The sequence below is a fragment of the Fundulus heteroclitus genome, chromosome 7 (genome assembly GCF_011125445.2).
Source record: "Fundulus heteroclitus isolate FHET01 chromosome 7, MU-UCD_Fhet_4.1, whole genome shotgun sequence".
NCBI classification, from domain to species: Eukaryota; Metazoa; Chordata; class Actinopteri; order Cyprinodontiformes; family Fundulidae; genus Fundulus; species Fundulus heteroclitus.
The window spans coordinates 20,776,355-20,800,521 of record NC_046367.1 but is presented as its reverse complement, the minus strand read 5'-3'; the positions used below and the strand labels follow the sequence as shown (position 1 = coordinate 20,800,521).

Sequence of the window (24,167 nt, the reverse complement as noted above, 5' to 3'; positions counted from 1 at the left end):
GATGATTATTTTGTTTTGCCAAATGTGAACTGGTCCATTATTTTCTGTTTGGTCAGTTTTTTTTCCCCCGCCTTGGCACTCTTCCATAGAAGCCATTTTCCCATTAACAGAGACAAGTGACATCTGCGCTGCCTTAAATGTTAACTTGGGTCTCTTGTGATCTCCTAAATGTATCATGAGTGCACTTTGGTAATCATTTTTAGTTGGCAGGCTCTCCTGGGAAGGTAATGAGGTTAGCTAGAGTCTCAAAGCATTAGAAATGGCTTTGAATACCCCTTTCCACACTGATAGACATCAGGGCATCTGTTGCTTAGTTTTTATCAGAAAGTTTTTCTTGAATCAGAAATACTTTAATGATCCCAGAGGGAAATTACAGTTCCAGTACAACCGTCCATCACATATATTTCGGGGGAATGATTGACTGAGGCCTTGCTGAAGCGGTGCCCCCAGGGCGCTGCCTTTAACTCTGTGGAAAGATAGGAGCCACATTTGGGGAGGGAGAGGGGAAAAAAAAGGAATATTTCACACTTTATCCTTTTCCAGGATACAGTTTGAGATATCAAAAAAAAAAAAAAAAAAAAAAAAAACTCTGCACGAGAAAAGCAAATATGACGAGTCAACATTTATGCAGGGGGTTAACATTGGAGACTTGTTGCATGTAAGTTCATGTAGTTTTGTGGGCATCAGTTGTGTGTGTCTGCTCCCTTCTCTCCTTCTCCGCAGGGGAGAAGGGAGCAGCTCTGGCCTCTCTCGCCATAACATCCAGGAGAGTTTTTTGATAAGGGGGAAGCCTAATCCAAATATACTATTTGTTATGAGAACAAGCCGCACCAACTTTTCCGTCAGCTTTAAAGTCCTCCGTCACTGGCTCCATGTGGCCAATCCAATATTTCAAATTTGTTGGCTTTTTTTCCGCGTTTCACATCCAGATTTCTCCCATTTTTCCTCTGAGTTCAACCACCGGAGCCAGTCTGCGTTCTGTCACATCTAGCTTACGGCTCCTCCAACTTACGCTTCTGCTCGTTCACGGCCTTAGTGATTGCGTCATATGCTGCCAGAAGCCTGATCATGGCCATAATTGCCACAGACATTCTCTGGAGTTCCTGATACATCAAAAAACCTCCGAATCCAAATAGGAGAAATCGTCTTCCACGTCCTCGACTGACAACATAAAAAAAACACACCATTTTCCACCTGTTCCAAGAATCTAGGGTGTATACCACAAAATGTGTCCCATCAGGACAGGGCGGGCGTTGCTGCAAATCCGGGGATTGCTGCAAAGCCATGGACAATGCAGACAAATCTCTACGCTACTCCAGGAGTGAATGCTGCTTGTCAAGACTTTGATGCAATCAACTGAGTTCCCTTAGATCAGGGGTTCCCAAACTTTTTTAGCCGAGCACCCCCTTCAGTGTCCCAACCGGTTTGGCGCACTCCCTACCCCTGAAAAAAAAATAGAAAAAAATCTGTGGCAGTTACATCAATACAACCATCATAACAAAAGTCGTGGAAATAACGTAATTTGAATTAAAATGCAATGAAGTTGCAACACCCACAACATATGAGGATTTTCAAGTGCATCAGTGACTCAGCCTGGAGCGAGAGAAAGAAAGAGACGCTCAGATCGGCCACACCTCCACAACCTAAAACGTCTCTGAAGCAAGGGATTAAAACTCTGATGATCTACCTGTGTGTGTTCTCACTTTGTTTATTTCCTGCACCAGCTTCTTAATCTGAGTGGCAATCTATGTCGCAAAATACAAACACGAAGAACTTTAATTTGATTTGTGTCCAATGACGAGCGAGAGAGAGAGAGAGAGAGAGAGAGAGAGAAGAGGAGAGAGAGAGAAGAGAAGAGAGAGAGAGTCGATAGAGCTAGCGAGGACGCTATAGAGATAGAGCTTCTCTCGACGACTCTCTCATCGGCCTAGATATATATAGAAAATGACTGATATAACCGATCTGCACGGGGTTGTCCGAGTCATGCGTGTCAGAGCTGGTAGAGGTTCAGAGTCACGGTACAATGAGCAGCGCTGTTTGGAGGCGCTGCACGATCGAAAGAGAGACTGTCACTCAATTTAATCTTGTAAATAAAACTTTCGGACCAAATTAAATTTCCCCTCTACAGACATACACGACGTGAAGCGAGGACAGAGATGGAGACTGGAGAGACATTGGTCTTCTCCCAGATCTCATCTGTTGCCTCCGTTTCCCTGGCTTCAGGGAATTTGCCAGAATGAATGAAGTGGAGGAACTGCACTATATTTTATTTTTATATATATATATATATATATATATATATATATATATATATATATATATATATATATATATATATATATATATATATATATATATATATATATATATATGAAGCACAGTGCGTAGAAGAAGACAACTTCATCTTAAAATGAAGCGTAGAACAAGACTTTCTAAAATAAATAGATTTCCATGTCAATACGTTTTATTTATTTATTAAATTTGCAGTTTTTGATTTTAATTTTCCCAAAGGAAATGTTTATTAACACGTCTTTATGGTGTGGGGAAAAAACAGTCAAACCGCCATTACAGATTTCAGCTCGCGCACCCCCTAGTGGCAGCTCGCCCACACCACACTTTGTGAATCCCTGCCTTAGATATGACGTTTTTTCCACCAATCTGTATAATCTGATTGAATTTGACTTTGTAAAGTGCCTTGAGATGACATGTTTCATGAATTGGCGCTATATAAATACAATTTAATTGAACTGAATTACTTCATGCCATGCTCTCACCTTGTTTTTGCACCGAGTACATCATTGGTATTCTTCGCCGATGTAAGCGAAAATTCATTTGAAGAAACTGTCTTTGGGACAGGGCCGTTGATAATAAATTTGAAAGGATTTAGTGCAAAACCGGTTCTTTGGTATAAAACAGCTCCACTGAAGGAGGGAAGGAGAGAACAATTTTTGCAGGATGAATTACAATCTGGATCTAAATGGGATTTTCCGTTACGAGAACCAGATCCTGCTCCCTCTCTTTCTGCAGCTTCTGGTGCAAATGTGTGCATTAAATTACAGAAGAACAGACTCTTCCCTGACAAAAAGACCGCTTTACTCTACCATCAAACGTTAAGACGACAGGAAAATCACATAGTTTTAAGACTTTTATTTAAAAACGTACATGGTACTTTTTTCCCCCCCCCCAAGACTTCAAGCACACCTCTAAGTACTAAAAGCTTGTGCAGCATATTTTTTTTTTCTCTCCCTCAGTAAAACATATGAAGCTTAAGCAGCTTTGGCAGAAAAAAAAGAAAAACATCAGTATGAGACAGAAGGCAAACTCCTGAGTAGTACAAAGACATCCTGATGGGGAACGATTCCTTCTCTAATCAATAAAACAATCAAAAGTCCTTCATTGAAAACTAATTCTGACAGCAACGCAGAGCCAAACAAAGAACAAACCGCTTTAAAAACAAAAACATGAGCTGCACAAGCTAATACAGGTAGAACGGATGGGGCAGATCAGTTTTTTTTTTTTTTCTTTTATAAAATGGTCAAATCTTTTAAGCTCATGGAGCAGCGACCTCCAGAGGTCACAGAATCAGGCACACGTATTCTGATGGGTTTAAAAAAAATAAATAAAAAAACTAAATCCCAGTGAGCTCACCGTTTTCTTGTGTCGAGTCAGCAAAGCAGTGCAAGATAACGCCACACAGTGACTGCTGATTCTGCTTAGCAGAAAGAAACAAGTGAAAAGGTGGCTGGATATAGAGCATGTGTGATAACTGATATGCTCCTGTGAGAACATAATAGTCTTCCTTAAAGGAACGGGCCAAATAAAAACCTACACTGCCGGGATGGTAATAAATCAACTCTCAGACGACACTGGCAGTGCGATGGGAAACTGTTTGGTATGTAGGGGAATAACAATTACTGACAAGTACAAAGAAAAGAAAGAGGAGTGAAACTTTGGACGACACCACAGCAGCGTAACTCGTGAGGATTACACGTCCTGGACGTTCATGGCCTCCTGTGGCCAGCTGTAAGTATCCAGGGTGAAGGAGTCGTAGTCTGGACTGTAGATCTGCGACAGCACAAACGCCTCCTTATCCTTGGGCTCAGGGTACACCGAGGCCATGTTGTTTCTGTATGCATAGTTGACGACCTGAAAGCAGAACAAAAACGCAGCACGTTGTGGGGATCAGCCATTCTGAGAGGAACCGACGTGGAGGTTCTTCCTTCCTGCCACCTGCAGCTCTCAGCAGCCCTCTGCTGGCTCTGGTAATCACTGTACACCTTTTATTTATGAACCTGTTCCCATTTTGATCAAACACTCATATTAAAGTTTAGGTTTTTAAGATGTCAAGCTAAAAAAAAAAAAAAAAAAAAAAAAAAAAAAAAAAAAAAAAAAAAAAAAAAAAAAAAAAAAAAAAGGAACATGATGCATTTTCAGGTAAATGACCTTAAATGCAGTCCCTAAAATTAAGTTAAATTAAGTGGATAAATTGTCAATTATCAAAATGTTATTTGCAAAAAAATGTTTTTATCTCTTTAGGTGATTATGATAAATAAAAATAAAAATAGTGGTTAGTATTTTCAGCCCAGAGACTACAACTGTCTGGTTCCTGGTGTTAAGCCACTCTTGAACCAGAGACGATGTCTGATGGGTTTTACCTGCGCTAAGGAGGGGGAAAAAATAGAATGTTTCATAGTGAATTCAAGACTAAAATAACATTTATTTTATTTAGGAATCAAGGTCCAAGAGCCTAAAGAAAGATGGACACACACACACACACACAGAATCCAAGTCGCTTGTAGGGTTGTCAAAAATATTGATATTCTGAAAAGTATTAATACTCAAACGCTGCATCCGGATACAATACTAATTTGTCACCGTATCGATGCTAAATATCTTAGCATATGATCCAAACGAAGAAGGAAAACCCAGAGATCTTGTCAGGCCTGTGAAGTCAAGCAGCCCAACAAACCTGGCCAACCATCTCAAAGACCGACACCCTGGCCTTCATGGTGAATTCTGACAGATTAATACATTAAAGTCCCTGTTCATAATTTAATTTCATACATTAGACGTATTACTGAAGGACAGCGCGACCAGTGGTCCGCATTAATGTTGTGTGATCAGCTGTGGCTAGCATGCTACTAGGCATGGGTTAATGTGGGTTATTTATTTAGCATTTATTTCCACACTTATTTAACTAGTATCCGTGATCCTGTTGAGACTGGAAAATGTGTTTTTCATGTTGATAAAATATATTTTTTTAGGCCTTTAATTATTTGTCTTTTCCCCCTCGTATTGAAAATGGTATGGCGTATCGATATAGAGTTTAAAATTTTAGTACCGTGACAACACTAGTAGCTTGAGCTCCAGAGAGAAGTTTCCACAGTCAGTGTTGTTTTAGGGTGTCGTGTCATCTGAGGGTTTTGGTCCACCAGGTTTCTTAATTTAATGAAAAAATAAAAAACAAGCAGTAGATCCAGAGGAACTGAACTATTAAAAACTACCTGAGCTTCTGAAACACCTCCGCAGAGCCGCAAGCTGATCACCTCCACGCAGTAATCCATGAAAGCTTTGACTGCATAAACTGTAATTGGCCTTATGCAACATTTAGGATTTTATTAATTGAAAGTGCTGCGATAGACTGGCGACCTGCCCAGGGTGTACCCCGCCTCTCGCCCATTAACAGCTGGAGATAGGCGCCAGCACCCCGTGTGACCCCATGAGGGATTAACGTGTCAGAAAATGGATGGATGGTTGAAAGTGACAAAGAATAGGGGATAAAATCCCTCACCTTTACTGCTATCTTGAAGGACACTTCTCTTATGGTGTTGAGAGGCGGGTAAAGTCGTCCTTCGGCCAGGTGCTCTTCTGTTACCATGTCAGCTATCGCCTGACAAAGACAAACAGGAGCGGCAGATGTAACGATCCTAACCAGGAGAGACGTACCGCAGACACTGCCGGGGTCCGTCAGCGGGACAGGGTTACAAACACAGAGATGCTGGGTTTCACGAAGCAGATATAAACTAATGCCGTGGAGAGATGCAGCAGAAACTGCTAAACTTTTCTTTTCTTTTTTTTTAAGTGAGGAACCAACCTCTGCAGTAGTGAGGAAGATGTCTTCCGGTATGTGGCGCACGCCGCATGCGATGACGCCCAGAGCGACTCCCGGGAACACGTAGGCGTTGTTTCCCTGACCGGGGATGAAGGTGCGTCCGTCTGCCAGGGTCACTTTGTCAAACGGACTCCCGCTGGCAAAGATACCTCTGCCCTGAACAAAGAGAGAGCGCAGGAATGAGGAGGGGATTGTGACAGCCTTAAAAAAATAGCAAGAATACTACAGAGAGCTGGTCATTAGGTTTCATAGAGAAATTATTAGCTGAACCCGGCAAATTGACAGTTTTTGTAAAAAAATAAATAAAAATAAAAATGCTGTATATACACACACACACGACACATTTCCTTACATAAATAATCACACTGCATTAACTTCTTCCCTCCTTTTGTCAAAGTAACGACCACAAACCTCAACGTGTTTGATTTGGCTCTCATGTGATAGACAGAAACATAGTAGCACCCTGCTTTAAACAGAAAGAAAATCAAGCATGTTACATTTTCTAAAATGCTTTACAAAAAAATCAAAAACAACTCAAAAACTGCTATAATTTGTTTAGCAGTGGCGATAATGTGTTTTCAAACTCTTTTTCGGCTGATAATCCCACATAAAAGCTATGCAACCAAATGGCTTTAGAAGTAATTAGTAAATAGAGTCAATCTGTGTGTAATTTAATCAGAGGCTTGTTAGAGAACATTAGTGAAGAAACAGCATAATGGAAAGTAAGAAGCACAGCAGACTGGTCAGGGAGAAGGAAGTGGAGAAGTTCACATCAGGGTAAGGTCAGAAAACAACGTCTGAAGCTTTGAACATGCAGTATCTCAGCTCCGTGTTCAGTCAATCATCAGAAAACAAAGAATACGGCAAAACAGCAAATCTAGTGGGACAGCTAGGCTGACAGGTCAGACAGGGAGAGCATTAATCAGAGGATTAACTCTGGAGGAGCTGCAGAGATCCACCGCTCAGGAGCCACTAGTCGTGTACTCCATATACAGTTTGCCACTAGCAAATAAACATGGAAGAATGTGACCAAATAAATAAATAAATCCATTAAAGATTGATCTTATAACATGAAATAATGTAAATGCTGAAATGCTCCTACAGACACTGTAATGCACAGTAAAATACTTCACCTCTGTGAGCTTGTAGCACTGCTCTGCTGTGCACTCGGCCTTGCTGGTGGGATTGCTCAGAGCAAAGATGATCGGCCTCTCGTTGAAGGACGCCATGTCCTTGATGATCTTCTCGGTGAAAGCTCCTCCAATCGCAGCCACACCTTCAGGTCAAAACACCACGGTCAGTTTTCTCACGACACCAACGACAAACGGCGAACAGCTCCACCATTTGTAGGACTCTGCATCTGGTTTGGCGACGTCCGCTACAAATTAGCGCTAACCAGTTACAGCTAACAAATTAGCGCTAACCAATTACAGCTAACAAATTAGCGCTAACCAATTACAGCTAACAAATTAGCGCTAACCAATTACAGCTAATAAATTAGCGCTAACCAATTACAGCTAACAAATTAGCGCTAACCAATTACAGCTAACAAATTAGCGCTAACCAATTACAGCTAACAAATTAGCGCTAACCAATTACAGCTAACAAATTAGCGCTAACCAATTACAGCTAACAAATTAGCACTAACAAATTACAGCTAACAAATTAGCGCTAACCAATTACAGCTAACAAATTAGGGCTAACAAATTAGCGCTAACCAATTACAGCTAACAAATTAGCGCTAACCAATTACAGCCAATAAATTAGGGCTAACAAATTACCGCTAACAAATTAGGGCTAACAAATTACGCTTGATGATTTTATAAGGTAAATTACCTCCTGTGCTATAACTCTAATTTAGATTTGAAACCGATGAACCCTGAAGCATTGCCGAGATGTTAGCAACATTAAAGAGCTCGTTGTACATGCAGTTTGATCATTTTGGATTATTAAGCACGTCGTCTCGGTTTCCGACGCCTCGGATTAAAGAGGAAGTGGGTGAGTACGCATTTCGTTGGTACGGTGAGTTGAAACACTACATGGAAAAGAGTCACCTTTCACAGACTTTCACTGAGTTTCCAGAACTGGTCAGGAACAAAACAAATGTGGGTTACACACACACACAGACAGGCTGAATGACGTTTAAGGTTAGTTTGAGCAGCGCTTCCCGTTATCTCACCAATGATGGCGGTGGGTTTGATGACTTGCACCACCTCCTCCAGAGTCTTCAGGTGCGGGTGTTCGTGAGCAAACTCAACTTTCTCCTGGTTCAGGTTGCCTCTCCCCTGCAGGAATGAACACTTTTTGTTCCGTTTTCAAAAGCGGTGTGGTGATTTACGCGCGGCGAACGCGTCATGAGGCGCGTTACCTTCACAATGAGACCTTTTGAATCCACCATCCAGATCTTTTTGGCCGCATCTTCTCTAGAGACTCCCTCTTTGGCCATGGCCATCATCAGCAGGTGGGCAATACCCATAGCAGCCTGGTGAGAAAACAACAGTCGCGTTTTATTGCTACTTTCTAGCTGATCAGGAGCGCCGAGGCTTCATGCAGCTGCCCCTCACCTCGCCTGCTCCCTGGAACACAAAGGTGTGGTTCAGCAGCTTGTCCTTGGTGATCTTCAGGGCAGCAAATATCCCAGCGACAGCTACAGAGGCCGTGCCTGCAGGGAAAACATACCGAGTCCTCTTGAAGCAGAATGCCATCCTTACAGTGAAACGTTTACTCGCGACTCTCTTCAGGGCCCAGGTATCAGGTACGTACACGACGGCCGACGTGTCCGTACCGCTGCTAAGAAGCCAGGTTTTATCAATCATTTACTGAGACGGACCAACACGAAGCGGCTAATAATAGTGAAATGGAAGGAAAAGGGAGACGTGGTTTTAAATCCGGTGTTGGAAACAAGAATCTAAACAGCTCAGCACGTCTTTTTAGTCAGCGCTCCTGAGCCAACACTTTGTTTAATTTACTTTTCCAAGAATTACAGCCGCAGGTCTTTCGGGATGTGTTTAGACATTTCTGCCCAGCTGTCAGTACGACTGATGTCTGTTTAAGGTTGATGTCTCCCAAAGTTACTCGTGGCTGCTTATCTGACTGACGCTCCCCTTTCCTGGTGGTTTAGGTGGACGGCCAGGTCTCAGTAAGTTTGTGGTTTTATTTAACTAAAGATGATGGGTTAAATAGAGCCCAACCCTTATTTAACCTTCTCCATAACTTTCTTCCTGACCCCTCTGCCCAGTTATTTGGTCTCCATGAAGCTGTTCTCTACCAAACCTCTGAAGCCTCCACAGGACGGCTGCATTTATATGGAGATAACATGCACACCAGTTTTCTACTATTTGGGTGACTTCTGAAGACAATTAGCTGCACTTGATTTGCAGTGGAGGCATAACTGTAAAGGAAGCTGAATAAAAACGAAACCACAGTTTTCAGATATCTGTTCCTAAAAAAAAAAATAAACTTTGAAAACCATTAATCTTCCTTCTATGTCACAATTATGAACTATGTTGATGTAAACGATCACCTAAAATCCCAATAAAATATACTAAAGTGAATAACAAAAAAACATAACTATAACGGATGTTAAACTTTAACAAAGAGTTTCCTGCTACTGTCATTTTACTTTTACAAACTACAACCCTATACTTGCGGCAGCAAAACCGCCTCCTGTGACTGAGGAGGTACCTTGGATGTCATCGTTGAAGGTGCAGTATCGATTCCTGTACTTGTTGAGGATACGGAAGGCGTTGCTGTTGGCGAAATCCTCAAACTGGATCAGGCAGCTCATCCCGTACCTGCGTGGGGGGAAATAAACGCACCATTGGCAAGGCACCGAGAGCGCCGTGGACTTTAGCAGCGCGTTGACCACGGACTCACTTCTCCGTCACCGCCTGCATGAACTCGTCGATGAGCTCGTCGTACTCCTTGCCTCTGATCCTCTTGTGCTTCAGGCCGATGTACAGAGGGTCATCTAGGAGCGACTGGACGAGAACACAGCGGATTCACTTCACTCTGAGGACTTCTTGAATTTTTTTCCCCAGAGAACATGAATGACATGAAAAACATCCCCTCCCCCCCTCTAATGGTTAGGGGTTGAGTGAAAACATTTATTGTTAAACAACTATGTGTGCACTTTTTAAAATCACAATGACAAAACTAACCAAATGAATCAGCTCAAAAGTTTACATACCCCAGTTCTTACCACCATGCATTGGCCACTTTAAAGGCATACTATGCAACATTTTTCAGTTAATTAATGTGTTCCATACCGTTTTGGATGATTAAATGAGTCATTTCAGGTCGAACAAAGGTTTTCTCGGCCGCCCTGGGGGTCTGTGGGGGAAATACCGCACTTGCAATTGCAAGAGCTCACGGCCCGCACTCACAGAAGTCTTGCTTTACGGCGAGAACTCCGTGTGTTTTTGCCCTGCCATTCACTATATGCACGCGCGAAAGCAACAACAAAGAACCGCGTGTTAACGTCAAATAAACATGCAAGCATATCGAGTTTTATTATTATTATTATTTTATTTTATTTTTTTTAATGTTGGCGAGATGCTACCGCGGCGGCGAGGCGGTGGCGTCTCGCCAACATAAAAAATAAATAAATAAATAAATAAATAAATAAATAAATAAATAAATAAATAAATAAATAAATAATAATAATAATAATAATAATAATAATAATAATAATAATAATAATAAAACTGCCGAGGTGGCGGCCGCGTCGACCTCGCCAAGATAGCGCTGCGGGAAGCTTGATGTTCATACTTTCACTGTGTTAGTCATTGTTTGTACTGCCGTTTTTTCCACTTTTCGTTGCGTTTGCCTGTCTGCTAAGCTCAAAACAACCGCGCCTGGCTTGACGGAGAAACCAGAACAGCTGAGCATCTTTACGACAGTGCACTTTTACTTTCGCCCTCTGGGGGGAGCCTCGCTGGAAAATCAACCCCGGTTGCATAGTATACCTTTAACATCAATGACAGCTTGGAGGCTCTTTATTTTCTCTGATGGTAAAACTCCATTGGGACGACCAAGTGCGTCGCATGCGCAGCTTCTGGGCTGACGAGTGCTGATTCTCCTCTGGTATTTTCTGATAACCTGCTGCCTTCATCTTTCCACTGGAACTGTGCCGCTGTAGTTCACAGCAGGAGTTATGTACCCCCTTCAGCATAGGCCTGGTTGACTCCTCTCCAAAAGTAACGTTTATGGTTGTGGCGAAAAAGTTTGATTCTGGTCTCGTCGTTCCAAATGAGTTTGTTCCAGAAACGCTGAGGCTTGTCTGGCGAATTGCAAGCGGGAAACTTTGCGGCATTTGCATAGTAATGGATTTCTCCTGGCGACTTGGCCAAGCAGCCCGTTTTTCCTCAAGTGTCCCTTTATTGAGGATCTTGAAAGAGCCACACTACCTTTTTCAGATTCCTGTATTTCAGCTGAATTTATTTGTGGGTTTTTCATTGCCTGCCCAACAATTTTCTTGGCAGTGTTGGTCCACCTGACCAGGGTTTGGCTTCAACAGAATCCCTCATTTTCTTAATTTTGAGTTTGATCGCTGCTGTTTGCCTCTCTCTGTTCCTTGGAAGTCTTTTTATAACCCTTTCCTGTTTTATAACGTTCTGCTACCTTTTCCCACCAGATCCTTCTTTTGCTTTCCCTGTGACTCAGAAACCAGAACCGTCTGTCAGGAGCCCAGAAACTCACTGAGCTTTTATACAAAACTCAGCGAAAACAAGCAAACAGATCACATGTGAGGAGCGTTACCATTTGTAGAGAGACGCTCCAGACCCGTTTGTGTCAATTTGTGTGCGTTTTGATTTTGATCCGGCTCATTTGGATAGTTTTATAAAGAGTAAATACAGTTGTTTGACCTTAATTTGAAATTTGTTGTTGTTGTCCAGAAAACACAGCACTTCTGCTGCTCTTACATAATGACTCCTATTAATACTAAAAACATAACTACCTCAGCCTTCTATTATTATTTTTATTTTATTTTTTGTCCTGATTTTTGCACTAATATTTTATTGACTGTCCATGTACAATTTAAAAACCAAATTTTGCTGCTTTTATTTATTTCTTCACTGCATGTGCCCTCTTATTTACTTTTATCTGAATGTTATGTTGTCTGTATACTTAGTCTGGTAAATATGTCTTGTCTTCACCGTGGGATAGTGAGAAACGTAATTTCGATCTCTTTGTATGTCTGGAGCATATGAAGAAATTGACAATAAAGTTGATTGATTGATTGATTGATTAAATGTCTTCATACAACCAATAAAAATGTTTCATTGATATTCTCTAAAACAAAAAAATCAATCAAGAATTCCACCAGGGTATGTAAACTTCTGAGCACAACTGTATGTCGTTTCCTGAATTAGCACCAGAGTTAATCACATCTATAAAAATCAGTCAGATGTGAGGCTCTGCACCCAGGTGAGCTGATTCCAGCGCTCCTGCAGCAACACGACCGCCCTCACCTGGTTGTCGGTGCCGACGTCCAGCAGCACGGGGAGGCACTGCTGCGGAGGAACGCCGCCGCACGCCGTGTAGAGAGCCAACTTCCCCACGGGAATGCCCATCCCGTAGCTGCCCAGGTCTCCCAGTCCGAGGATACGCTCCCCATCTGTCACCACTATGGCCTGGACCGACACCAAACATTACGTCACGTTGTTCAGCACAAAGTCTGAACCATAAAGCTGATTATAGCCGTGTAATGCCATCTATAGATCACACAGATGATGAAACATTTATTTAGCAGCGCCATGTTTCTGCTTTTGTTGCACCTGGACTCACATTGACTCCATCTCAAAATCTGTACTGCAACTCTTGGACTTGCATCCCGAGCAAAATGCAGATCCTTTAAAGTTTGTGAACGTTGGTACCTTCATTTAGATTGTCGCTAAAATTGTTGTTTTAGTGCTTTGTTTAGCATATAAAGCATGAATTTAAAATAGTCTAGAGGGTCTAAACCCCTTATACAGATGGGTAAAATGCTGATTCAGCAAATCAAAGAGGAAGCACGTCTATTCAACCGGTCAGCCAACGCCCCATCAACCCTTGTTAGACTTTTGTCATTTGGAAAATATAAGTAAGAAAGAAGTCTGGAAGCTCAAACATTTGCTGCACTCAGTTTTCTTTTCTCCATTCTTATCCAGACCAGGAAAACGAGAAAAGCCAATTCCTGGAGCCGTTTTTCAGACTGCACAGAAACATCTCAGATGTGTGTCCACACGCCGGGAGTCGGCAGTGGTGTGTTTCAGTGCACCGTGGGTACCTTGATGTCATCTTCAGGCCAGGAGTTGAGCATGGTGGCGATGTGTCCCCGGTCATGGATGGTGATGAACAGTCCTCTGCAGGAAGTTGTAGCAGCTAATTATTATCTTAGTTTATATAGCTAGACAGTAGCATGATCTTTGTACAATGCCTTGCGAAAGTGTTCACCCCCCCCCCCCCCCCCCCCCCCCCAAGACTTTTCATGTTTCTTTGCTTCACAACCTGGAATTAAAAATAGATGGAGGGTTTTCTCCAACTCATTTACAGAACATGCCTGCAACTTTGAAGACATTATTTGCTTAATTTTAAAGTTACCAACAGATAGCTCCTTCCTCCATAGATTAGTGGAGTTGCCTTTTGGCAAACTCAAACTATGCCCTCTTATTTTGAACACAAAGTTTTTTTTGTTTGTTTTAACCCATCTCTATGGAGCGTATGGCTTTATTGTGGTCCTGTGGACAGATCCTCCAGTCTCTGCTGTGGAGCTCCTTCAGGGTTACCTTTGGTCTCTGTGCTGCCTCTGATTAACGCCCTCTTTGCCCACGGGGTGTGTGAGTTCTGGTGGGCGTCCCTCTCTTGGCAGGTTTGTTGTGGTACCATGTGCTTTCCATTTGGAGATAATGGATTTGACCATGCTCCAGGGAAACATCATGGATTTGGCATCATTTTATAACCCCACCCTGACTTGTACTTCTCAGAAAATGTGTTCCTGACTTGTCTGGAGAGCTCCTTGGTCTTCATGGTGTGGTGCTTCTTGTATGCACCCTTTAATACAATGTTAGGGTGTTATTTATTAAACCCCCAACCCTTTGGTTTTTCCATTTACCCATACTCAACCATAATAAAAAAAAAATATAGCACAGAGCTCGAACTACAATAACGTGCAACGTGTGCAGAATTGCAGCTTAAAGAACTGCTTGGATGCAGCTTTGAGCAGGCGATAATATTTCAGATGCCACGAACTCAAAATCTGTCAAAACATTTTTGCCAGCCACAGGAACTTCCAGTTATTTATCTCTATGCTTTATCTAAATCTTAGAGACCAAAATAAAAACAGAAATGAAAGAGAACTGAGAGAAGACTTTGATTTCATCTCCATCAATGTCACCATCGCAGTGCTGAGCGACAATACCACATCTTGGCGTTTTTCCTGATGTGCAGCAGCACTAGCAGAAGAGCGGTAGACTCACCGTGGCCTCCTGAAGGCGAGACCGTACTGCTGACAGGCCAGGCCTACGGTGGGAGTGTAGACGATGGGCATGAACTCCTCGATGTCGGAGGTCAGCACCCGGTAGAACAGCTTCTCGTTCCTGTCCTGCAGAGTCATCAGCAGGATGTACCTGAGAGGAAGCGATCAGAATCAGATCCAGGGCCATTTTAAAAATATTTACACCCCTTTAACCCCCACAACCTTTAAACCGTTTTAATTCGGCCATTTCAGATGCGTTGGACCAGGAAAGCATCTAAAAGTTGCAGCCCTCCCTTGAGGAAGGGAGTTTGAGACCGATGGTTTAAAATCAGAGCAAATGGATGTGTTGGCACGGCCCGGTCCAAAGCCAATTGAAGATTACTGGCAAGACGATGCCAGACGCTCACTTTCCATCTGATTCAATTAATCTGGAGCTATTTCATTGAGAAATGGGGCTAGAATCTGTGCCTCTAGAAGACCAAAGCGGTTAGAGACATACCCAGAAAGAACAGCAGCCAAGAGTGACTCAGAGGCGTTGAATACAAATGAATGCATTTACATTTACTTCACGAAGCACAAGATACTTTAATTCTTACACACAGAATCCCTACAAAACACCAGAAACTTTGTGGGTTTAAATACTTTCCAAGCCTCTGTAAAAGCTACATTTTACTATGTTCAAAGCAAAATAACCCCCATAATCTCATCCTTTAATCTCAGACCAAACAAATTTGAACCCCTTTACTAAAAACAAATGAAAACGAACAAGTAGGTGCAACAGCTGGAACATGCCAAAGAGGATTTTAACCACAAGCAGGGCAGCCTGCACTGATTAAACATCTGTATCTGCAGCGTGATAATCCTGGAAGAAAGAAAGCTTTGCCGCGCTCTGTCGGGGGATGGCTGGGACTCACTTGTCCAGGGGGTTGGTGCGGGTTTCGTAGCTCTTCATGACGCGCAGCACTTGAACATCCTGGGACAGGAAGCAGGGGGGCAGCAGGCCGTGGATGCCCAGCTGTAGCCGCTCCTCCAGGGTGAACGCCATTCCCTGACGGGAGAAACCTCAGCTATAATCAAACAGCCATCCCTGGGAAGGAGTCTGGGGAAAGGCTTCAAAATAAAATCAGGCCGCAGCAGATCTAGAATCAGCCATTCATGAGGTCTGTCATCAGCCTGAGAGCGAGGTCGTGACTCATCGCGTTCGCTTAAAAAAAACCCAAAAAGCCTTTCATTCATGGTCGCTTTTAATTATGGCGTTTCTACTCCATGAAAAAAAACAAGCTGTGGAAACTTAAAGGAGCAAAACAACATGAGGCAAAGGAAAAGGATTTGGAAGCAGAGAGAACGAGATGTTATGTTGCTTCTGTCCCGAGGTGAATTAAGCTTTTGGCTTGTTGGAGGAAACCTATCTGGTTTGGCATGAGACAAAGATGCAAACTCCCTGGCCGGGATTTGAACGCAGAACAAACTTTTTGTTTTAAATTAATTTAAAATCAGATTTCTATTTATTACATAGAAAGTCAAAATCAGCTTAATTGGTCAGGATTGTGTGCAGAAACAAGTAATTTGACTTTGGTTTCACATGCTCACAGCGTACAGACAGTATAAATATATAATTTAAAAAAAATGTGTATGTACAATTATTTCCTATATATAAAGAAAGGCAGGTTGTGATCGATTCCCTTCTACAACAGAGTAGCTGGAGACCTCAGGCTGTGAGGTCTCCATTAATCAGGAAGGTAGCCTGGAGAAAGATGCTGCCTCTGGTTTTAACAAATAGTGCCAGGGAGGCAGAGTGTGTGTGTGTGTGTGTGTGGTCTCCAGAAGTCCACCAAAATAAAAAGTCTAGAAGAAGAAAGAAAAGGCCTTGGTACACAGATCCATTCGTGCCAGTACTGATCACAAGTGACAAATGCATTGTAGCCTCCAGCTGAGTCTGTTCCAAGTTTATTTGCATTTGCATTGTTCTGTGTGCTAAAGAGCCCGAGGTGAAGGGGCCGGGTGATGTGTGAGCTAGTTAGGTAATTTACTTTAAATAAAAAGAAAAAAAACTGTAAAGAACAAACTTTTGTGATGCAGAAAGCTCCAGCCCTGAAAAGAAGCACTGTAACCCTCCACCTTCTGGCGGTAGCTTCCAGTGGGCCTGCATTGGCAGGCTTCTTTAACTCCATCTGAAAGGGGGGTGTGAGGTCTAATCTATTTATTCTGTCCAATGACATGAGCCCCTACACCCACTCCCCTCTAAACCCCTCTTCTCTTTCATCGTCTCTGTTTGGAAGCCCGGCCCATTTCCTCCACTGACCCACGTGGGGAGACAAACAGGGGGAATCTGCTCCGGCTTTCTTCTGCTGTGCATCTGAAAACAGGTCGCTTCAGCTGACTTATTCCAGCATCAGACAAGTGACAATGTTTCAAACTAAGCAGCATTTACTGTAGCCACACAACTCAAGGTCCCAGAAAGCTGACCGCTGAAAGAGGACAAAGACAGACTGATCTGGAAGAGAGAGAGAGGGAGATCTGGGAAAACCTTTAAAAGCCATTACCAAGCGTATTTACACTGCTGCCAGTAAGCTTAAATGTCGCACACTAACAGCTTTAAGCTAAAGCCATTATAGCGGGCTGCTTAAGTGGCACCACAGTAAACCCATTAAAGGGGACGTTCGCTTAAAAAAGCTGCCTTGCAAAAGGATTCAGACGCGTGTTGAACGTTTTCACATCACAACCAGAAACATTAATGTATTTTGTTTGGATTGGATGTGACAAACCAAACCAAATTATGGATTATCTGTGAATATCAAGTGTTGCTACGGATTTGTTTTAATTTAGGGCTTTGATTGGGCTATTTAAAAAAAAAAAAATAGACAACCGATAGTCTCTGTAATTTTTACCTGTAGCATTGCCACGGCAAGATTTTTAACTTTGTGCAGCCCTAGTACCATTTTAGTTGAACGATCGTGTCTTAGTAGGTTTGAAATTGTTTGGGACCCCTATAATCATTGAGTGATGGACTGAACAGTGTTATGTGACACGTTCTTCAGACTTCTCCTGAACGTCTTCACCAACGAAGAGAAACTGGTTGCACTGGATTTCATTTAGAGGCACCAGCTCAAAAGAGGACGACGACAACAGCAACACAGGACTGGATCTACCGTGGATCACCCTTTGCCCAGAGCTCAGCTGGTTCTGACACCTAGATTCAGTCCGCCCTGTGTTCAACCATCAGTGTTCGGTTTGGCTCATCCACCGAACTGGACCGGCGCAACCTGCAGAGGATCATCACGGCTGACCTTCCCTTCATTCAGGCCTAGAATAGGGTCAGGAAAAGGGCAGCTAACATCTGTGCAGACCCCACACATCCTGCACACAAGCTGTTTAGACTCTTACCTTTCGTCGCTACAGAGCACAGTTTGCAAAAACCAGCCTGGGCGGAGGCCGTTTCTTCCCTCAGACTGTCTCTCTGGCGAACGTTTAACAGAGTTCCCAGATCGATGGCATGTTTACTTCCATCAGTCCAACCACGTCTTCCTCTTTTGGTAAAATTTATAAAATTCATATTTACATGGATGCATTTCAAATTATGTACCTTTTCAGTATATTGCACTTAAAGTGGAACCAAAGTCAAATTCCTTGTTTGTTAATAAACCCGACTGATTCTTGTGATTTTCATATGGATTTTTTTTTTTTTTAAAACAACATTTTCCATCAAGTTCCCAATTATACATTACATTGTGTTAATTTTATTACATAAAGTACATTGGAGCTTTTGCTTGTAATGTAACGAAATATCAACAAGTCCCAGAGGTATTAATATTTCTGCGAGACACTATAGCACATGAAGACGACAATAAAATAAAATAAAAACTGCAAAAGGGTCTAAAATGTTAGCTTGACTTTAGGCCACACCCCATTACTACTGCTGTGAAGCAAGTTACAACCTGTGATACGGTTTTACGGCCTGTACAGTAAAGATAAGCAGGAAATATTTGGAAGTCTTTGAAATTGATTTGTTTGAAGAAAGTAGGTCATAGATGTAATTTCAGGCTGTGAAAATATAACAGCACCTCTTTTTGTGAACTAAATAAAAGACAGTGACTTTGGGGCAACAGCTACAGTCATTTCATGAGTCTCACTTCGCACAGAACTGAGACAGAAAAATCAACTACAACTTTTTTTCCCCCCCAAAGTGGAACTCCATTTCCTGACTATCTGCACTTAAATAAACGTATGAGTCAGGATGTGACTGCTGTGTCAGCATGGAGAGCACAGAGAGCTGAGACTGACCTCTGAACATCTACAATCTAAGCAATAAACTCATCTGGACCCTCAGCAGCAGTCCTGGTGTCTTGCTCATTCCATGTTCTTTGAGGTGAACTCAAACAAATTGTTATTTCATCAAATAAGGTTCTGTTTAACTCAGAATTTGCATTGTAAATGGGTTAAGACACTTGTCAAATGTTGTTTTTAAATTAGTTAAGCTAATTTAACTCCATTCCAAGTCAGATCTGCAGTGAACCAGGATTCACTGAATTATTCTGATGATGATCAACCACTTTTGTTTTGTCTTTTGTTCTATTTTTGCATGTAAATAGTTCCTTAGCTTAGCTTCTTTTATCTTCATTTGCTTAGTAGTTTAGTTAAGTTTCACTAGCCTAGTAGAGAGGATTTATTAATCGAAATATTGTGTTAATTTAGGTAAACAGCATTACATAGTGATGTTCTCTGGATGTTCATTTTATTTCTGTTATTAAATTCTTGAACTTGAAGAGAAGATGTCACTCCTTTTTTCTATGTGTGTGCAGGTTTTGCTAGTAAAAGATTGCTAGTTCTCGAATTCCTCCCTTTCAACCACTGTCTTGATATCAGCTTTAGAGCTGATATCCTCCTGACAATACTTAACAGAGTATTATTAAACATTAATAACTTAACACCACATTTAACTGATGAAAATACTAAAGTAACCTAAACTGTAGCTGAATATTTTGGGTCATGGTCCTTCTGGGAGGTGAAGGTTCACCTCAATCTCTGGTCTACAGGTTTCCTACCAGGATCGACCTGTATTTAGCTCCATCTAAGTTTTAATCATCTCTGATCTGCTTCTTTGGGGTAGAAAAGCAACCCCACCATATAATGCAGCCACCGCCGTGTTCCCACCATGCGTTCCACTACAGGATATGGATTTCCCACCACACAGACTTTTGTATGTGGTCCTAGTTATTTATTTATTTATTTTTTTGTTGGTTTTGTTATAAATCTCATCTGACAGGAGCTTCTTCCATCACACCTGTTGCTTTATTGTGATTCTATCCTGACAAAAAGGTGAAAGGGTTCACGGGAAATGAATGCCTTTGCTAAGCCCAAACAAACCAACCTTGTTCAGGTGGGGGTTCCTGGTGATGTCGTAGCCCCGCTTCTTGGTAAACACGACGCTGTCCTTCTGGTTCGTCCCGGAGTGGCAGACCCCGCACCGCCTGCAGAGCGGCCCTGTCGGCCTGCACCACCCCGCTGGGGCGACCCGGAGAGGCGGCCAGCGCCCTGGTCCCGCCCGCCGCCGCGCGTCTGCACAGGGACAAAGCGGCTTTTCCTGGGAGGGAGTTCATGCTGCCTGCGGACATCCAGGACGAAAACAGCCCCGGAGAAGCAAATCACATTACAGTAGGGAAAGAGGGGAGGGAGGGGGGGGGGGGGGGGGGGGGGGGGAGAGAGAGACAACCCCGGGATGCCAAGCATGCCGTAAACGATAGTTCAGTTTCTCTGTAAACAACCGGCTTCATGCAGTTAGCTTCAAACTTAGTCATTCCCTAAAACAACACGGTTCGCACAGCTACGACGCTTTGAAAATGATCTACCGATAGTGCATATTAAACTACAAGCCTGATGGTTGAACGCTTTTGCACAAAAAAGGTTTGTGCGCATCTCCAACAGCTTTGCTAGCTACCGTTAGCTCATGCAGCTCCTATGGCAGCCGCGGGTTTCTATGCAGAGGAACCTGCTAACGCCAGGTAGCTAACAGTAGGCTGAACTCACCTGAAAAGTGCGGGAATATGAGAAGCACCGGGTCCTAATTGTTCATAGGAAGTACTCCTTCAGCCGCCACCGCTCGTATTTAGTGTTGTTTTAACCGGAGGAAGGAGGTTTGACAGCTGATCCAGGACCTCCTGACATTGGGCGATTTCACTTCCGGGTCCGCGTTAGACCGCCTCTCCGAGCTGCGCAGCAACCAATGAGGGGTCCGCGCTGTGATGACAAAGGCCCCGCCCTCAGCACGGCTGCTCGGTGAACAGGGGATCCCATCTTCAGCATCTGCGCCAACTTTCGCTGCTATTCTCTTATCTCGCGATAACGACAGCCTTTTTATCCGCGCATAACGTGGTTCTCTGTAAACCTTGCACCCTGAGGTATGCTACAGCGAGTGTAACAAGTTCATTTTTTATCTCAGTTTATCAGCAAAGATGAACCTACCGCTATCAATTTTTTTTAGATTGCTTAATACCATTCTAAAAAATGTGTGCCACTGATTTTTTTGTTTTACAATTATTTGTTAAAGACTTTTTTTTCCATCTGAACTAATTATGCAAATTCAAAGTTGGAGTTTCTCTGAAATTTTATGACTGGAAAAAAAAAAACCGTACTGAAACAAAAAGATTAATGTACTTAAACTTCCTTAACCCCATTTCCAAGGGATACAAACCATATGATTCTAGGTAGTCTAAGATAAATCATGCTTTTTTTTCTCCCCCTATTTTGAAGTTTGTAATTATTATTCCACATGTGATACAATTTGGAGTCCACTAAAATCTGACAACATCTTCTAAACAAGAGTGAAGTTAGTATTCACCTCTGCACATCCAGGATCTTATTTAAAAACACATTTACAGACCCAAATATTTGACTTTGTCTAAAAAGTTTATTAAAAACAACACATATTTCACTTCTATTCAATTCGTATATATATCTATAATGATGATATCCATATCTATATATTATATATATATATATAAGATCTTATAATATTAGATATATATCGAATATAGTAATTTATATTAATAGATATATATATCTATATATATATATAAAACATAAGAAATTCTTTAAGATCACATTTATACAGTATCTTAGTGTTTATTCAGTGCTGAATGACTTCTAGACTACTTGTTTATTTCAATGCAGTCATCTGTGCTTTCTGTTTTAGCTGTTGCCACATTGTTTCACTTTTAGAGATAAAGACAAACTGTTTGACTATTGCAATTATTGGAAACATAAAGCTGGATTGCACCTTACTTGAAACTAATACATTTATCAGCTAAGGAAAAGATGTCCATCACCAGAGAAATGCACACAAATATAAGATACAGCAAGGATTCACATTTTAAAAACAGCTAATTAAAATAGATGAATATTTCTTCATATTGCTGCACATACACACAATGGAAGTGTAGTTCAAATATGAACATATATAGTACACACTACAAGACTGTAAAACTATGTTTCAGTTTATCAAAGAGCAACAGTTACAGAAGTCTTAATTTCCCCCAATGTGGAAGCAGTCAGGAGAATATAAGAGAGAAATGTTTCAGATGACTACGCTGGTACTGCTATGGGAGCCTCTATCCTAAGAGAGAGAAAAAAACGTGAAAAAGTTAAGGTTAGAGTCTAAGAAGCAGATGCCATGATCACCACATGCAAAAACATGGGCAGAAAAACAAAGCACTAAAGTAGGAGGAAATCAAAGCTCTATGAGGCCAGATGTGTTGTACTCACCTGCTGCCACTTGGGGGCAGTGTAAGAGGCGTGTGCAACAGTTGGAAATCTAGCTTGTTCATGTTTATGTGTATTTTGCTATATTTCTATTATCCCAGCCTCTTTAGCAGCAAAAAAAAAAGGAGAAAAGATTGCAAGGTGACAAACCATCACCTGGACTGTGGCGACGTTGTAGGTTTTTCCATTCCTCTGTTACTTTAGAAGACTTAAAGCAGTCTAAGTGATAAGCGCAGCAAGAACAAAGTCGGATTCTTTTGCCCCACAGTCACACAAGATCCTCAGCAGACATTTGTGAAAAGCCAAATTTTTCAGATGCTTCAAGCAGAAAAATGAACAGATGAAGCTTTTACTCCAAATTACCTTTTAGATCTTTGTGTTTTCGCCACAGCAAATTCTCACAAGATCTGGCAACACATACTGCATCTGTTAGCATTATGCACATATAAAGTAGGTAGATTTCTGTTTTGACATTCAACGTCTTTGATGCTCCTACTTATGAGAGAAGATGTGTGCAAAAGCTTATACTGTCTCCGTATGCTTTAAAGCCATCTTTAGCTTTGGAGCATGTTTAACAGCACACCTAAAAAGGCATTTCTCCAAAGCGCAACTAAGCTGAGTATCAATGGGTCTTCATGTTTTGTCAGTATTGGGGGTCCGTGATTGCCATTCTGTTTGAAATTGCCTTTGAATGTTCAAGTTAAACTGTTTTACTGTTTTTAAATGTTCTTTTTTTGTTTTCTACGTTCTATCCCTACTTGCTTTTATCCCTATATTTTAATCATGTAAAGCACTTGCATTGTCTCTGTACTGAATTGTGCTATATAAATAAATTTGCCTTGCCCAGCTCTGCTACTGTTTTCAAAGCCACAGCTCTCAAATGGGTTGTAAAAGAAACAAGAGCTGAAGACTAACAACTAAAGGTAGTAGCAGAACACGGCGACACAACTAATTTAGTTTTAGCAGACTGCTGGTTTGGTGTGTGTGTCAGAAGTAGGGGAGGATCTTACAGAAAAACGGTCGTAGTTCCTGCGACCGGGCTGGATCTCACTAGAGTAGTAGCTGGGCGGTTTCTCCGGCCAATCCTTCACTTTGCCGTCCTTTTCTCCTGCTGCTGACCTCCTCATCTGAGCTCCAGGACCCTTTGCGGTGCTGAGGAGGGGAGTAGCTCCTCTCCCTCCTCGCCGATCTGCTATTCAGCTCCTCCATCAGGTCGTCACGACTTCGGGTGCGCGGCCTGGACCCCCGCCCTCTCCTCCCGGCTGAACTGGCCCTCTCATTCCTCGACCCCCCGTGCGTCGCTCTTCCCCGCCGGTTGTCCCAGTCTGAATCGTCACTGTACTCGCGCAGTATCCCCCTTCCTGGCAGCGGTCGTCCCTGGTTCTGTACCCACGGCTGTCCCGCTGTGGGCCCCCTCCTAAACGGTTGGTGCTCCCGCTGGACTGACTGGACATTCTCGGATACCCCCTGGCCCCGTCCCCACCGGCGGGGTCTCTGCGGGAGGAAAAGCTGGAACTCTTTGGATGATAGGGGGCAGAGTGATCACCCTTCTCTCATCCCTTGCACCCCCATCCGTCCAGCGCTGACAACATGCTCGGGGGGCGGGGGTGTAGGCACTGCTGGAGGAGAGGGTTGCGGCTGCAAACGGGTCTGTAAAGGGGGCCTGTTTGGAACGTGTGCGGTGCCATTTGGGGGGGCCACATCCAGCCCCCTCACCTGGTTCTCCAGGTAGTCCAGCATTGGGTTGGGACCTTGAACGCTGCTACGCAGGCTGTTGTTTACCATGTATTGTGTATGTGACGAGGGCTGCATCTGCGGAGCCGCAGGTGCAAAATGCATGGG

The 24,167-nt window shown here is 42.6% G+C and overlaps 1 protein-coding gene across 1 annotated transcript; it reads right to left on the bottom strand.

The window, feature by feature from the left end:
* Positions 1-3,178: 3,178 nt before the first annotated feature.
* On the bottom strand, positions 3,179-20,687 carry me3 (malic enzyme 3, NADP(+)-dependent, mitochondrial). Its single transcript, XM_036139157.1, is given in 16 exon segments — positions 3,179-4,146; positions 5,792-5,890; positions 6,095-6,268; positions 7,246-7,388; positions 8,292-8,397; positions 8,481-8,594; positions 8,677-8,774; positions 9,797-9,906; positions 9,989-10,092; positions 12,586-12,747; positions 13,383-13,458; positions 14,572-14,721; positions 15,485-15,618; positions 19,939-20,028; positions 20,030-20,172; positions 20,595-20,687. Coding segments are annotated over 15 exon segments (1,860 nt in total). The 5' UTR covers positions 20,168-20,172; positions 20,595-20,687; the 3' UTR covers positions 3,179-3,984.
* Between the last annotated feature and the right edge of the window lie 3,480 nt (positions 20,688-24,167).